The sequence below is a fragment of the Nicrophorus vespilloides genome, unplaced genomic scaffold (assembly GCF_001412225.1).
Source record: "Nicrophorus vespilloides isolate i.1.1-1 unplaced genomic scaffold, Nicve_v1.0, whole genome shotgun sequence".
Taxonomy (NCBI): domain Eukaryota; kingdom Metazoa; phylum Arthropoda; class Insecta; order Coleoptera; family Silphidae; genus Nicrophorus; species Nicrophorus vespilloides.
In genome coordinates, this window is record NW_017100098.1 from 1180892 (window position 1) to 1197147 (window position 16256).

At 32.0% G+C, this 16256-nt stretch overlaps 1 protein-coding gene across 1 annotated transcript in view; it reads right to left on the reverse strand.

Annotated features, from left to right (window-relative positions):
* The window catches only part of LOC108567818 (lachesin), a 23315-nt gene extending 8281 nt beyond the window's left edge, over positions 1-15034 (reverse strand). The window contains exons 1-5 of the mRNA XM_017928511.1: positions 15013-15034; positions 14747-14934; positions 10535-10636; positions 5005-5113; positions 1865-2155 (exon numbers count right to left, since the gene is read on the reverse strand). Coding sequence (XP_017784000.1) covers positions 1865-2155; positions 5005-5113; positions 10535-10636; positions 14747-14934; positions 15013-15034 — 712 coding nt within the window. The remainder of the gene's footprint in view (positions 1-1864; positions 2156-5004; positions 5114-10534; positions 10637-14746; positions 14935-15012) is intronic.
* Positions 15035-16256: the final 1222 nt, after the last annotated feature.

Genomic DNA, 16256 nt, shown 5'->3' on the forward strand with positions numbered 1-16256 from the left:
ATAATTAAACAAATACAAATGATTTGTATTAAATCTAATACATAAAAATACAGTGTAACCTCGCTTATCGAGGAAAATGAATTGTAAGAAAAATGACTCGCTGAACGTGCGACGTTTCGCATTATTGCACGTCTGCTACATTATTTTTAAAACTTGTCTACACATATTATGTATATTTTTGAATATGTTCACTATACGAGTAAAAATCCCGAAATTTTGGAACTCGTTAATCGAGGTTACACTGTAATTAATCTTATTTTTTAAATTTATCTCTGTTTAGATGGAATGTACATGTATATAAAATGGTTTATCTTAAAGCATAAATAAAGTATTTTAATGTCAAGATTGCAGCACGTAGAGTAATGGTACACGAAGCGCGTTTGGAATAAAATTCTGGCTCATTCGGCCAGAACGAAATATAAATAGAACGTAGTGCCATGAATGAAATAAAGTAAGGACTTGCAAAAAAAAACGAGCAGAGGCGTGTAACCGAGAGAGTAATATAAATAGGATCGCATATATCTCTGGTTACATAGAAAGCAATTGCAATTTAGCCGTGCATTCGAGAAGCTGAAAAAGTATTCCATCGGTCAGAAAAATGGACCTGTCACATGTGACAGGTAATATCATAGACTTTAATTTGTTTTATACACAAATGTACAATCTGGGAAAACATTAACTTTAGAATAAAACAAGATTAATCTAATTTATCTTTCAAAAATAACAAACATTTTATTGCAACAATATCACAAAAAATACACAATCTGTTCATCAATGTGAACAATTTAAGATTGCGGTTGATATTAAATAAATAAGCTTTCCCGGTGGATAGTTATCATTATGATGATTTTGAACATTGATAATTACTTAAATCTATATACTAAATCTAGTGGTTTGCAACGTTTCAGCCTGTTTGTGGTTTCACTGTTGTCGAGTAGGCCAATAGCCAGAACATTAGTATATGACTCCAGTCTATCTTGATATCTACTACTAAATGTTGCTATTGTATCCAATACTTATATGAAAATCTTTGTGTATTTGTTTATTCCTGACAAATCATGGAGCCATAAAAAGATTTCTTAGGAATTTTGAACCTTTGTATAATTTGTATGTTCGATTCAGTATTACTTTGCATATAAGTAATTTATTTTCCACTGATAATTTCCCTAGAAGTCAATAGACTTTTCTAACCTTTATTTCTAATTGCTCCCTTTTAGCCTGAATGTAATATTTCCAGGTGAGTCTTCTGTCTAGATGCATGCCTAGATATTTGACTTTTGTTGCTTCGGGCAGATCTTGTCCATTAATACTTACAGTTGGGCAGGTGCCTTTCTTTAGCATGAATGTGATATGCACGGATTTCATTTTGTTAACTAAATAACTTATAGAAAATATATTATTTCAAAAGTATTTTTGTAAGTTGATTTATAATATAATTAGTTCAAGTCGGAAATACAAAAAAAAATATGTATTGATTCATTATTAACAAAAATATTGGAAGACACAAAGTTTGCAAATTTTCATGTATTAATTTAGATATTTTTTTAAATCTTTGATAAGATATTAACTATATTTCTTGGGCAATCCTTAAATACCCAATATCACTCTACTCCATAACACCCTTCCATCAAAACAAAAGAATACTATAATTTTAATTGAAAACCAAATATTCATGATTTCATTAAAAAGCTCCAAGTCCGCATATCCTAGTTTTATTGTATTTTTAGACTTATGGACACAATAATAGTTGCTTAAAATGTATTTTAAATAAAATTCAAAAGATTAAACTGAAAACTTCACCCAAATAAGATGAAACTCTTCGTATACGATATTATATCATATAAATATACATTTTCATGCTTACCGTTTAGTATATGTACATAAGTGCTTGCAGGATGTGCGTTACTGGGAACGCATGAGTAATTTCCAGAATGTCGAATGGCTGCATTGGTAATGGTGAGTACGCTAATCTTCGCATTGAGTTCCGTGGTCACGTTGATCCCCCGGTCATCATCGTAGTTGATCATCCGGTTGTTGTGGTACCAGAAAACGTAGATCGGCGGTTCGGTGCTCTGAAGCACGGTGCACAGCAACCTCAGACCAGATCCAGGATTGACAATCTTCTCGGATGGACCGGAAATATCAGCTTTGGCTTCTAATGAACGACAAAGAAGAATATAAAATAAACATATTAAACAGTTTTTGGCGGCAATTGCGGCACTGGAAATGCTTCAACCCCGCAATAATTGCGCCAAATCGTCTGTTTTGTAGATTGGCTCCCTTAATTTAAAGAGCTAACCTAAGGGAAATCTTATAATTTTAACGTTAAAATTCACGATATTAATTAATCTCTAGACTTCAATTAAGAGCCAAAAGTGTGTATCATAAAATAAACTTTCTTTTTTAAAAAACGCTTTAAATTTCCTCCTACATTCAGAATAACTCATACGCAAACTTCATTTATTTTAATGAACCGGAAGTTCTAGCTGCGACTCTCCTATTTCCTTTGACGATTTTACTTTTCAACTCCTTCCGTAAGATTTACTGCGTGTCCTGAGGGTTGAAGACGAACAGGATACAGCCTTAGGGAGGTGGCGAGATAAATAAACGCACAACATGTAAACTGTTTAATTGCACCCGCTTTTCAAGGGAGCTGGAAAATAGTGATACTTTTTTGCTTACGTGTCACATCTGCAAGCAAGGATAGTCGGATGGCAGCACATGTTACTACAGTCCAATTCATTGCGCGTACTCGTCTCTCTCTATCTCTCTTTCCCTTGCTCACACTAAATTCTATATATTTTCTGCCATTTCTTTTTTCATTATTTCTACGTTGTGCCAATTCCCTGTGAGACCATCCAACCGAGGACGAGGCAGACTGGAGCCAAACCGTTCTTTTTTTTCATTCATTTAAATTCTCTGGCAAAACTGAGAAACTGTCAGCTTAGGAAGCAATGAAAATTAATAATATGAATTAACAGTTGTAAACTTATGAATCAATTATTTGTATTTGTAAATATATTATCAATTAATTACTGTTATTTTCAAAGTTATTACAATATACAAAATTTAATTTAACCTTTTGGATTGGAACTAATGTTGTTAAATGTAGATGTTCCTTGTATTGTACAATATCATAGTAAATGGGAAATTTTGGTAGGAAGACCGATTTCTCCATATAAATTCGAATTAAGTTTGTTATATATTGCGGGCAATGACAGCTTGTCTTGAATGGCCATTCTCAAGATGAATTCGCATTTGAAATTAGTTTAGTAATACCCAAACATGCAAATACTAATTAAACATGAATTTAAAATATAATCACTTTTCACACGATTACACTTTAATGAGATAAAAATATAATTATCATTTATCAATTTACAAACATTGCTTTGATTTCGCAGTAATCTACAAATAATTGATGTCAATAACTGAAAGGTTGCAGATTTATTGGCGATGATGTGGGGATTAGCAGGATTCATTACATTTGGATAAGTAATGCCCACACATGTGTGCGAGTCGATAACGTAATGTGATCAATAAACGTTGTGCACACGGATTTAGCAAATTGAAATTGAAATGCCAAATTTTAATAGGAACATAATTCAGTCATTTCAACTGTCAATCAAACTAATTAAATTTTAATAATCCAGTGATATAAATTATATAAAGACAAAGGGAGACTATAATAAATAGCGGAATAATTTGCCATTGGAAAACTTTCAAATAACAAAAAAAAAATCAATGGTGTTATTCCTTTTAGTCTATTGGGGGTTTCACTATTGTCAAGTAAGTGTATATAAAATGTAGAAAGTATTCAAACATTACTATGGTGTCATCCGTTTGGCAATACTTATTCAAATGAAGTAATGGAAAATTAACGCTAGAAAATACAGTCTCTTCACATTTTAAAAGATACATATGAAAGTTGAGAATATAAAATCTATTAGAAAACCAATATCAATTGGAAATACTATTGAAAATATTGTAATGAAACAATGGGAAAAAGTCTTGGTTTATGGCAATTGCCTAATGCCCCTAGACACCTGCCACATTGTCTTCATTGATAATCTGGGTGCAGACGATCTTCAGTCCTATTAACTTCCCTTCGTAATTAGAACAGATTAACATGATGCAACAGTATATAGACAATATATCAATGGTTTATATGAATTAATATACAAATACATATATCGTATCAGATTAAAATGATCTGCAAAGTTTTTTCAATTACACTATTTATAAAGACCATTGCAACGTTTTTCCTCTAAAAGCATAAAAAAGGTCTCAAATTAACTGTGTTTTCTTTAAACCTTATACAAGGAATGACTCATGATATTAAAAAATCAAAATATATTTTTTCCTAATTAAAGTATGCTTTTAATTTTTTTTGCAATGTGCAATATAAGAACTACAGGCGGCATGAGGTAAATAGTTCTTTAACAATAGTTTGACTATTTTGACTATTGCAATAAACATTATTATTACTCTAAGAAAAAGTATAATTTATTCTTATTTTCTTAATTTAAACGTAGAATTTAATATTTAATAAATTTAATACAAATTATAACTTGAACGATGTGCAGAAAATCGTTCTGTTTTCGTTCTGTTGTGAAAATTGCGTATTAAATTATGAACGAGTCAAAGAAAACATCTGCGAATTGGATTGTGAAAATGTTTTGCACCGCATTTACCTCATCGCCGTCCTATATATTTTCCAGCGCCGGCAAATCCAGCGCTTGTTGGCACCGAAATTTATGCATCCCAAATTGAACAACAACTCTTACCTTTCATCTTCCTAACATGTTATTTTTTTAACTTTATTTTCTGTTATCATCCATTTGCGACTATCTATTTATCTCTAGTTTTAATTTATGTCCGTTCCGTTCGTTGATCGAGCAAATACATAGATTCGGTTGTGAATATGTACGAGGTGGAGAGAGAGAGATATATACGAATCGAGGAAGTATTGATTATGTAAATATCCTTTTTGGCAGAACTCACCGACTACGTTGAGCTGAATGAAGATGCTGGTGGACGGATGCGACGATACTTGGCACTCGTATATACCGGCATCCCTCTGCTGCACGTACTTTATTTGGAGCGTCCAGTCCTGAAAAAAGGAGAGAACCTGTATCAGGTTATATTTTTCAGTAATAACTGTCACGTGCGCACACAACAAACAGAATAGAAAACGAAACAGGAAAAAGAACGAGGAGCGAACGATAATTCGGTCTTTGATGTGAGCGCTCCTTTTTACTTCTCCACTCTTTCATTTCAAATGAGAAACTACAAAAGGCGACATTTTATTCAATAATCGAATTCACAAGAAAAAAAAATGAAACAATTCACAAGGATCCGAGAATACATCAATTAAAATGCGATTAAATATCATGATTTGTGGCCCTTTGTAAGGGTTTATTCAGGGCCGACGCGATTTTCAAGTTGTGCACGACACAGGGACGACATGCTTGAGAGCGCTGTTAGGACCGTTCATTAAATCTCCATTACTCGCGCGGAGTCTGTGAGTCGCCATTATATACCAACCATAACTTTTAAATCTGGAAAGGTGTGGCAACCTCGACCTATGTACCTTCTACATACTGACTGACGATATGTGAAAGCACATCACACCATTTTAGAGTAATGCGTGGAAGGTCCACAGAAAAATATTCATAGCAGAGTCAGACGCCTCGCAAGTAGTGGTTTTACTATATTTTACATCATTATCATTTTTTTAAAATAATAAATAGTGCTTAAAATAACATATAATGAATGTGAAATTAATCATCGTTTATATGCATCGAAAAAAAGTTTTTGATCCAAAAATGAACCGTATGCAAAGATTTTACGAAAATTAGCAATCAGAAACAAGTGTAGTGTAGTGATGATGAAGATATTTTTTTTACATTTTCATAAAATGAACATGCTTATATGTTTAATTAATTCCCCAATCTAATTAATTATACATTTATATAAATTAATTACTAACTTTATATTAAACGGGTTTTTTTAGAAAAAAAAAACGGTTTTCAAATAAACAAAATAACAGAGTTTGAAAGTATTTGTGTTATATTTGAACACATTAAATGTGCGTAAACTTAGAAATGAATATGCAAAAATCTAGCAGCGAAAGAAGGGTATCTACTCGTATTCGAAGCAAAACAAATCTATCTCACTTTAAAGATTCATTAAAGAATATTGTATAGAACCTATTTATCTTGTCTTCTATTATATTTTTATTTTTCTTATTGTATTCCAAATCTGATTGGAGTCCGGCCAAGGAGGATTGTATCGATCTGTCTTACTCTCTTTCCCTCGTCTTCTTCCTTAACGCTCCTTGCTTCCAGTTCCTTTCATCCAGAAACTCCTTGCTCGTCTGATTCATGCTTTCACTAACAATGAGGTACTTAGCCACAAGCTAGTTGGCAATGTGAACAACGAAATCGCAACCCTTGCCCTCGATTGTACATTTTCAAGTATTATTCTGCATCGGGGAGAGATTTCCAAGAGTGGCATAGATAGACCCGCAGAAATAAAACTTTAATGATTCTCAAAACTCTTTTATCGCAGCCGCAATGAAACTTTCGCACTCGAATTAAAAAAAAAGAATCCATTGTACAATTTGCATAAAATATATTAAATTGCAGAAACAAAACTTCCATTTACTCAAATCTTAAATAGAAACACATGGTAAAAATCAGTAGCGTCGCTAATGTCGGTCAACCGTGCGAATGCCAAACAGTGTTATGTTTCTTTTTTTATTTAATGAGGGCCCTACTCCATATTTATACTCGGGGCCTCGAAATCCAAAGGACGACACTGGTTAAAATGTATGTGTAAAATTGGTATTACAAGATGTATTATTATTATTATAGATAGCTTACTGTGTCCTAATACATCTCTAAGCATTAATACACGCAGAAATACTTGTAACTAATCATCCACACAGTGTCTGATTCTTTTAAAAAGTAGAAAAAAAACAACGTTGTAATGACATTTAGATAGCGTAAAGGAATCGCCTCTCTTAGTTTTCCTTACAACGATTGAATTATGTCCCTCAAAGTTTCTCCACCAACTTCCCAAATCGAATTACATTTTCATCCACGTCCCCCCCCCCAGCACACACCGCTACACACATTTTGTTTTCTTCAGTAGTGTCTTTGCTATTAATCTTATTTCCATTATTTGAGCTGTCCAATTGTAGGTCCTAACTTTTTTCACTCTTCCGTCCTTTTTATTTTATCCTTTCACTTTTTTTTTCATATTGTTATTCTTTTTCAGGGCACCGGAAAAATAGGCCTGGCGCGTATTGATTAAAAGCAAGATTTACTTCCTGCCCATTAATCAAACTTAGTACAATTTCCAATTTCTGTCATTCGATAAATCTCTTTAATCGCCTCACTCCGACCCGCTTTTCGTTTGGAATTGCCAATGCGGATTGATCATTAATAAAATCGCACAAAAAAAAATAAAATAGATTGAAACAAAAGGAAAAGAGAACAAAGGAAGAAAGGTTTTGGCGAAAATACGATGTTGATCGGAAGAAACGGCAAGCGAAACTCACTTAAATGTTGATACCATATTTATCAATTAAAGTGGTTCACATCGGGGATGTTAATATTAAATTTTATAAGATTTGTTAACCTATGGGTCGAAATTTAAATAAATTAATAATTTTTACAAGTACAACAAATTGATTTCTTGTATAAATCACAAAACGTTGCTGTTTTCTTGTCGCTCTTGTTTGAACAAAAAAAAACACCTTTATTTTGTATATATAATTTGATACTAATAACAATTACGCATTCTTACAGAAGTGCATAATTATAAAATCCAATTACAGTGGAACCTCCATTAACGAGCACCTCGCATAACGAACATTTCGCTTAACGAGCAAAATGAATTGTAAGAAAAATCGCTTAACGAGCGACGTTTCGCATAACTAATGATGATGTCGAAAGATGTACCGGATTGCGCGCCTGCTACATCATTTTTAAAACTTGTGTACACATATTATGTGTACTTTTGAATATGTTTCACTATACGAGTAAAAATCTGGAAATTTTGAAAGGGATTAAACTCGTTCAGCAAGGTTCCACTGTATATTAATTCCAATTTATTTCCAAATCACTGGGTAGAGTTAAAAAAAAACTGAAGAGGTCAGACAGTGAGTTTCGCACTTAATCCCTGCAGTTTATTTCATCTCTTTCTTTGTGTTCGTGTGCTCTTCCTATTTTTTTTCTGTTCAGTGACGTTGGAAAAAGGTATTTGCATAATGGGGTAAGGTAATAAAGAAGACTTTTTTATTTGGTGTTTAAATTTTGTACGGCCAGTTTGCTTCACGGATTAATCCCGAAACTTTTCTCTTCTCCATTACTATTTTTTTGCGATTCTCTTCACTCTTTCTCTCTATACATTTCGTGGAAATAATAAAAAATACTTCGTTATTTATTATTATGATTCCTTTTGAGGATCCTCAATGTTTTTTAGATAGTACTAATGAACGTATACATTTATCTGTCCACGTAGTCTGGATTGAGAGCTGAGTAAAATCGTAATGAACATGACTAAACTCCTCTTATTAATCCTCCAAACACACACTGATCCGAACAGCGTTCACGCACACACAAAAGTTCTTTTATTACGTGGGGCTTTCTCTGCTGCGCGTTTCTTAATTTGGATGAGGGCTTTCCCTCAGGAAACAGAAGAAGAGAGAATGCGTGTCAAAAACAGGGACGTTAATTAAGAAGAGCTTCGGTTCCTTTTTTCTTTTCTCTCATCCGTTTTTGTACACATCGTCTTTTTATGGTGTAGTGTGCATAGAACATTAAGGAAGTTCAATTAAAACTTTAATGGCGGTGCATTTAAATATTGTACGGATTTATTGCGCGATTGCGCTTTATTGCGATGTTTAACGCGCAATTATATAAATTCAGACGGTGAGACGGAGGGAGCTCAGCAGATTACTGGATTAGCTCCGTTTTAATTAGCTTAAGTAGTTTCGTACTAGTTTCGAGAAAATGTGAAAAGTTTTCAGCATCGCTTCCACCGTATATCGATTCTATTATCTTCGAGATTCGGTTCCATTTCAAGATTCCTTCGAATCAGATGTCAATAGATAAATATTTGTTTTGGATCTTTGTAGGATTGAACAAAACCTCTCCAATCTTAGTATATAATCAAATTAAATATTTGGAAATGGTACATAATCAATAAAATGTTGGACCACTGTTGCTTAATGTAGAATATTTTTTTTATATTTCATATTTTTTTCACTTTAATCCTGATTGCATTTACGGCATTAAACTATGAGTACATAAACTAAGCCGATTATAGATATTTTTATAGTTTTTGGATTATACCTGACATAATTTACATTTACTAACTCTAAATATAAACGGAAATCAAACGAAATAAAAAAAAAACATACACATTGTTTGACAATAATAAAGACTATTTGGCCTAAAATATTTTACAAGCGCGCAAAATACTGCAACATTGTTATGCATGGATACGTAAAGTGTGTCCCAAAATGAACTGATATTTGAATTTTCTAATAAAATACATTTTTTATTTGATAATATTTTTTCTTTATTAATAAGTACAGACATGGAAGCCATATGTGATACAAATTTTATAACAATTGAACGCTCCTACCTTGGCAGCACATGTTCACTCTTTTGGTGAAATTTTCCATAATATGTTGTCTTTCCTTAAGATGTATAATCTATCCCCAAAGAACATGATCTTGGCGGCCAATTCACGTAACCTTTCTTCGAGATAAGAAGACCATTAATTTTTCTTGCAATAACTGTATGGTTTCAATGCACTTTCTTGTGAAAAATCATCTCACAGTAACGGCATTTTCATTTTCGAAGACGTATGGTTCAATTAATCTCCTAGTCCAAAATCATAAACTTTTTTTTACAATTTCCAGGCATTGTTCGATAGTGAACTTTAGCACATCTTAACCTCAATGTTTATTATTAACGGCATATAAAAATCTCTACTAAGAATATACCGCAAAAAAAGGCGGCAAATTTAAAATATGTACAATGTTTTGTCCTTATATCAATTGGAAATATATTGAACTCTAGAGAATTTATAAGTTATACAATATAATGCAATTATATAATTTAAAGTTGATAATAAAGTTATATGTGCGTTAATATTGGACCGTTAGCAGTGCAATTTCTATTTTAGTAGTGAGCGAGGAAGTGACGTGATTAAACTTCTCCGGCATAGCGCTTGGGAATTCTGAAGAAATTTGTCGATGTTATGTGTGGGCGGGAAATCAATTTGAGGAGTAGGAAGGAAGGCGGAGGCATTCGATTAAGTGGAATAATGGTTAGGTGGTTGAATGTGTGCTAGAGATAGCATTAAGTGTGGACGAGCATCGAATATAGATGGCATCAATAATCCATGAGAAAACTGCGAACACGTTTAAAACGTTTTCGTTTTTTTCTTCTTCTTTCGTATGCAAGACTATAAAATGATTGCCTTTCTAAGAATAAGTTACATAAAGCTTTACCTCCGAATGCTGTAAGTGGATGGCTTGGAACCTCTCGTCACTGCTGTAAGTTGTCAGACCGACAGTAAGCAGATGGTAATCCTTCCTTCTTATCCAGGAGACCTGAGAAAATAAATTCTAATTAAACGTTGCATGAAATAATAAAATCGTTTTTTTTGTAAGCAAATGTATCGGGTACGTTTAAATGTTTGAATGGAACCAATTTATTTGATATTCAACGATAAAAATCATGCGTTAAATGATCTTTTGTTCACGTTGAATGGAGTAAATGAGTATATAGATTTCACGCGAATTCAATAAAAAAAATCGTTTTGTATAACAACATTTTATTTTATTTCTGTACTTTCTTAACAACAGTATTTTTAAAACATGTTTATTCTTAACTTATTCAAGAATTTTATAATTAAAAGCTAATTTTAAGATCATAAAATTAATTACCCTATTACACATACTCTTAGATATATTTATTAAGAGATTTAGATGGTTTAAGTATAATCTAAGTCCATAAAAAGGGCAATAACAAATAATGATCTACACAAATCTGCTATTGTTATGTATAGTCTAAGACAGTGATGGCGAATCTATGATACTCGAGACATTTTAGGTGATACGCCAAAAAATATTATAATTTATGTTCATCACATATGAAAAAAATCTTGAAAATCAACCTCCCCCCATCATATATGTATCCAAGTAACACGGCATCCGAATAAAGCTATGTTTTTCCTAAAACGTTCGCTATTAACCGGCTAATATGATGATTAAATTACCAGGTAAACTTTAACCAAATGAAATTTCCATTTATTGTGAAATCCACGACTGTCGAGTGAAATATGTCTGATGAGTGATGAGACATAACATTCGATTTGACTCCTGCTTGAACGTTTTAATTCTCATAAAGTACTGGATCTGAATATATATAAAATTAACTAACGAATTAAATAATAAACATAATTCCAAACTTTCAGATTTTCTGACTCAAAATTATTTTTTTTAAATAACTCACTTTATAAAATAACTTACTAACACTATCTGGAATGATTTAATTAAGTGAGAGAAATGAAATTTGTTAATACGGATTCATACATCCAAAAGAAATAGTTTTTTTTATTTAGACAAGAACGAAAAGAAAAAAATAAAAAACATCAATTTGTTCTACTTTCACAAAAAATATCCCAGACTGTTTTGACCAATAAAATCAGCATTAAATGATGTTAAATTCATTAAATAATAAGAATAAGTCCGTGATTGTTGAAAAATTAATAATTTGTTGTATTTTTTTAAATATTTAATTAAAGAGGCATTTTGACCCATACCTTGTGTTTTCAAGTAGTGTAAAGACAAAAAGTATTCATACATGTATTAGAAACTTCCTTTCCATTAATATTTTTGTCGGAATATGCAAAGCTATTACGGCAATAAAAGAAGACTATAATATAAAATGTAGTATAATAAATCGCTTAATACAAGTATACGTTGGAATTTAATTTTTGCGAAATATTTTAATCCCGCCGTTTACCATGTGAGCGAAATTAGAGGGATTAAAATGGCATAAAACGTTGATTTTTACGCTATCGCTTTGCAGCTCTAACGCGTGCTACCATCGCCATCATAAATATTATATGTATTTTATGCTAATTTTTAATGCGGTTCCGCTACCGCAAAATTTCATTTTAAATGACAGATTTATGGATTAAATTTTTAAAAGGGCCGCGCATTAAGGGGATCCCATAAAAATTGGCGAGCGCGTTTCATAATATTATACTGAAACGGAACGTGCCATGCACTCACTTTTTTATTATACTGCACAATTTTATTTTTGCCGTTTTTTGATTTTTACTTAAAAAAAAAGGTAACATAAATGATAATGTTTCAATACAGAACTAAATTCTAAAGATGTCTTTTCAATGTGAAAAACTGTAATAATATTTCAAGTTTTAAGCATCTTTTAAAATAATTTTCTATATTTAGGAATATATACAGTATTAAAATAATGATTAGAAAAATTAAAACAAATATATTTATATATTTGATTCCTTTTTCCTTATGTGTAAGTATTGCAATAAAAATATAGTTATGATGATTAGATAATATGATATGAAAGTTATCGAAATATTTTAATGGACAAATTCAATAAAATCATAACAAATTATTAATTGAAAAGTAAAAGCATTGAATATTAAATTCCATGTTTACTTCTACTTTTATAAAATAAGTAATCTTTCAGTTGTTGTTTCTTATTTAATTTATTTAGATCTAAGACATTTGGTTTAGAAATGAGTATACTTCGTACAGGTTTGTGCTTGTTCTATGATGATGCAGTGGCGACGTAATCAAGATGCAAGTACAGTGCGCGTTGCGAAACCGATAGCTTGTTGCAGGGGTGATAAACAAGGCGAAGGGTGTATCGGGTAAAAGATCATAGGGACGAGTTTATCGAGCGTGTAATCCAATTTCCAAGTTTCTTATAACCAATTTGGGGATATTCCATAATCGTGCGGGACGGAAGGATACTGCCGTCGGCTACCAGGGTTATAAAATTCATTTCACTTTATAAATTTACAAATTTTTATCCTGTGCAAAGGTGGCAACGGACACTTTATGACTGCTACTCAATTTGGTTTCTTCAGATTCTTCTGTATGTCATGCGGTTTCAATATAAAACTATTGAAATCGGTAAATTAAGATAATCAGGGCAGAAAGACCTATATGGTCAATGGCCATAGTATCAGTTAACTTTTTTTGAAATTAGATATATTTATTTTGTTTTATTATTACTGTACAGTGGAACCTCGCTTAACGAGCACCTTCGTTTAACGAGCAAAATGAATTGTAAGAAAAATGACTCGCTTAACAAGCGACGTTTCGCATAACGAGTGACGATGAGAAGAGAAGTCTCGGATTGCGCTCCTGCTACATCATTTTTAAAACTTGTGTGCATATATTATGTGTATTTTTGAATATGTTTCACTATACGAGTAAAAATCTGGAAATTTTGGAACGAATTAAACTCGTTAAGCGAGATTCCACTGTATATGTTTTTTGTTGAACGACTGATGCAATATACATTAATATTATTATTATGATAATAAATAAAGGTAATTTCGCTAAATTATGAAAATAAACTAACAAGATAAACATTTTAATGATTTGCGCTGCAAATTTAGTATAATAAGGTCGAAGGAAAATGTTCCGTTATGCTGAGCAAACCAAATATATACAGAAATAATCCAGTCATGTGTGTATACAGATAAATCCCGTAAATTGCTATGCTTTTTTTATTATTATTTTTTTTTTCCTAAGCCAATTTGGTTGTGTATTTTGGCATAGAGATACATGTACGTTTGGGCTTTCCCTATTTAGCTTTCTTGTTTATAAAAGCGCTTCCATCGAATTGGCTCCATAAATTACCTTAATAGCCGAATGGAACTCTGAACTTTGTAAACCCTTACAGCAACTTTTATGTTCCACATTAAAAATGCAAGCACGGGGCGCATTCACGGACTTCCTAATACGTTCTACGATCACAGCATTTTCTTTACAAACAACGCTTTCTTTAAACTACATACAAAACTTAATCTAAAATACATAACATAATATTTACCTTGCGTCAAAATTAACAAAAATATTAATTATCCTTAATAGTTTTTTAACGTCATAACTATTCTAATGAGATAGCTTTTATAACATTATTTTATGATAATGATGCGTATATAGTCAATACGAATCTATATGCCTATTTATCATTAAAGCGATTTAGGTTTTCACTTTTGTCAATGTTATAATTTCTTTCTTATGTCATTTGAAAGATGTCACTTAAAAGCCAATTGTGCATAATTAAGGCAATTAAAGAAAAATGACATCTTTAGTAACTTTGGTAAGTTTGAAAAGATCTTTGAATTGTTTTACAAAAAGATTAGATAATAAAGAAGTTAAGTACACGTAAGTACGCGTAAGTATTCCGTCAATCTATGTCAATAGAATCGCCCAAATTTACGTTACAAATCTTAAATGACAATTTCTTGCTAGGCTTTCAATAACATTATTCTCCATTTACTTTATATGTGATCCATAGAGTTATATAATGCAAAACTGAACAAATTTTCATAATTGTAAATATTACAAATATGACACATAGTGGAAATATTAATAATGTATGTACTTTATGTGAAATTCAGATTGAAATAAATGTTTAATAAAAAGTGTTCTTACCATTCCATCGCCAATGTTGATAACGACGCAAGGAACTAGTGCAGTGGATCCAGTTTGGGAAGTAACAATGGTGCTATTCTCTGTCGCGAAGTGGACAGGAGTGTTTTCGAAGGACGGGAAAGAGGCCCCAACATCGTTGAAGTCCTCCTCATGACCGACCACTCCGACGGCAACAGTGCCCTCAGCATCTGCAAATCAATCACATACACCACTACAAATTACAAATTGCTCCAGTCTTCGTATCTTGTCTAGACTACGTATCTTGCCTTCGTGCGAGGCAAAATTCATCCCGACCGAAGAGAAACATCAATTTCCCGTCTGGCAAGAACGCGATCCATTTATAATTTCATGATTGATATTCGATAAATCCCAACTAATAATAATGCATTTGATAAATCGTCATTTAATACGTCTTTTCTTTTCTTCTTCTCGGGTTCCTTGTAAAAGCCAGAAAGTTCTGAACTAAGCGAATTTTCTTTCGATCGTTTATATTATTCTTTTTTTTTTCTGTTGTTTATATTCCTAACGTCGGCTGGGAATCGGCGAAATTGATATCGAATAGAAGTTTTGGCAATTAAATAAAGTTCACAATACGAAATTTATTTTACGTTCACTTAGAACCGTTCTGGCCGTGCTCCAACCTCGTACGAAGCTAAAATTATTGCGGCGGACAACATTTTTATAATAACAATAATATTTTCATTTGCTGACCGAAACATACGGTCAAATAATGAAAAAAAAAGCAAAACAAAAAGCATCCGAATTTCCGCTTCACATTGCACCAATAAAATTTTATCTAACGAGCCACAAAAATGAGGACAATTGTTGGAAGGAATTTTATGAAAAATGCTAAAACCTACCATATAGTATTTCGAATAAATGCAAAATATTGAATCTTGTTAATATTTTACAATATATTTTTGTACTTCTTCGTTGAAGATACCACTTCTTTGTCGGGAGCCTTAATTGAATTCATTTGGACTTAATTAACTGTCTATACGCATTATCTTCTTCGTATTTGCGTAAAATACTAGAATTCAGGTAAGTATTAATTCTAACGCAGATTTACAAGCTTTGTTCATATTCCTTTTTCTTGTATAAGCATAAGCTTACATTACAATATTAATGTTTTAACTTCTAAATCTTCAAACTATAATTATTTTTTATTATACAATTTTATTTTAATATAACTTTTAGTTAACAAAGTTACCATTTTCTTCAGAATCTAGCCAAATGGCTTTTTACGTATTTTTCTTCGCTTTTAATATTCTGAAACGAAATGAAATTAGTGGAAGCAATTTCCTCGAGTGTGAGTTTTTTTTATACGCGAAAGAAACCCACGAACGTGGAAATTGCGCTTTAGTTATTTAGAAGAGATGACGTTCGAAATGGACTCGGGTTTCAGCCGGAAGGATATTTTTTTGAGCTCGTTTTCTTCCTTGTAAATATTTTTTTATATGGTATTTCTGGTTCGTGAAAGAGAGACACGTAGGAAATGTAGAATGGTAGA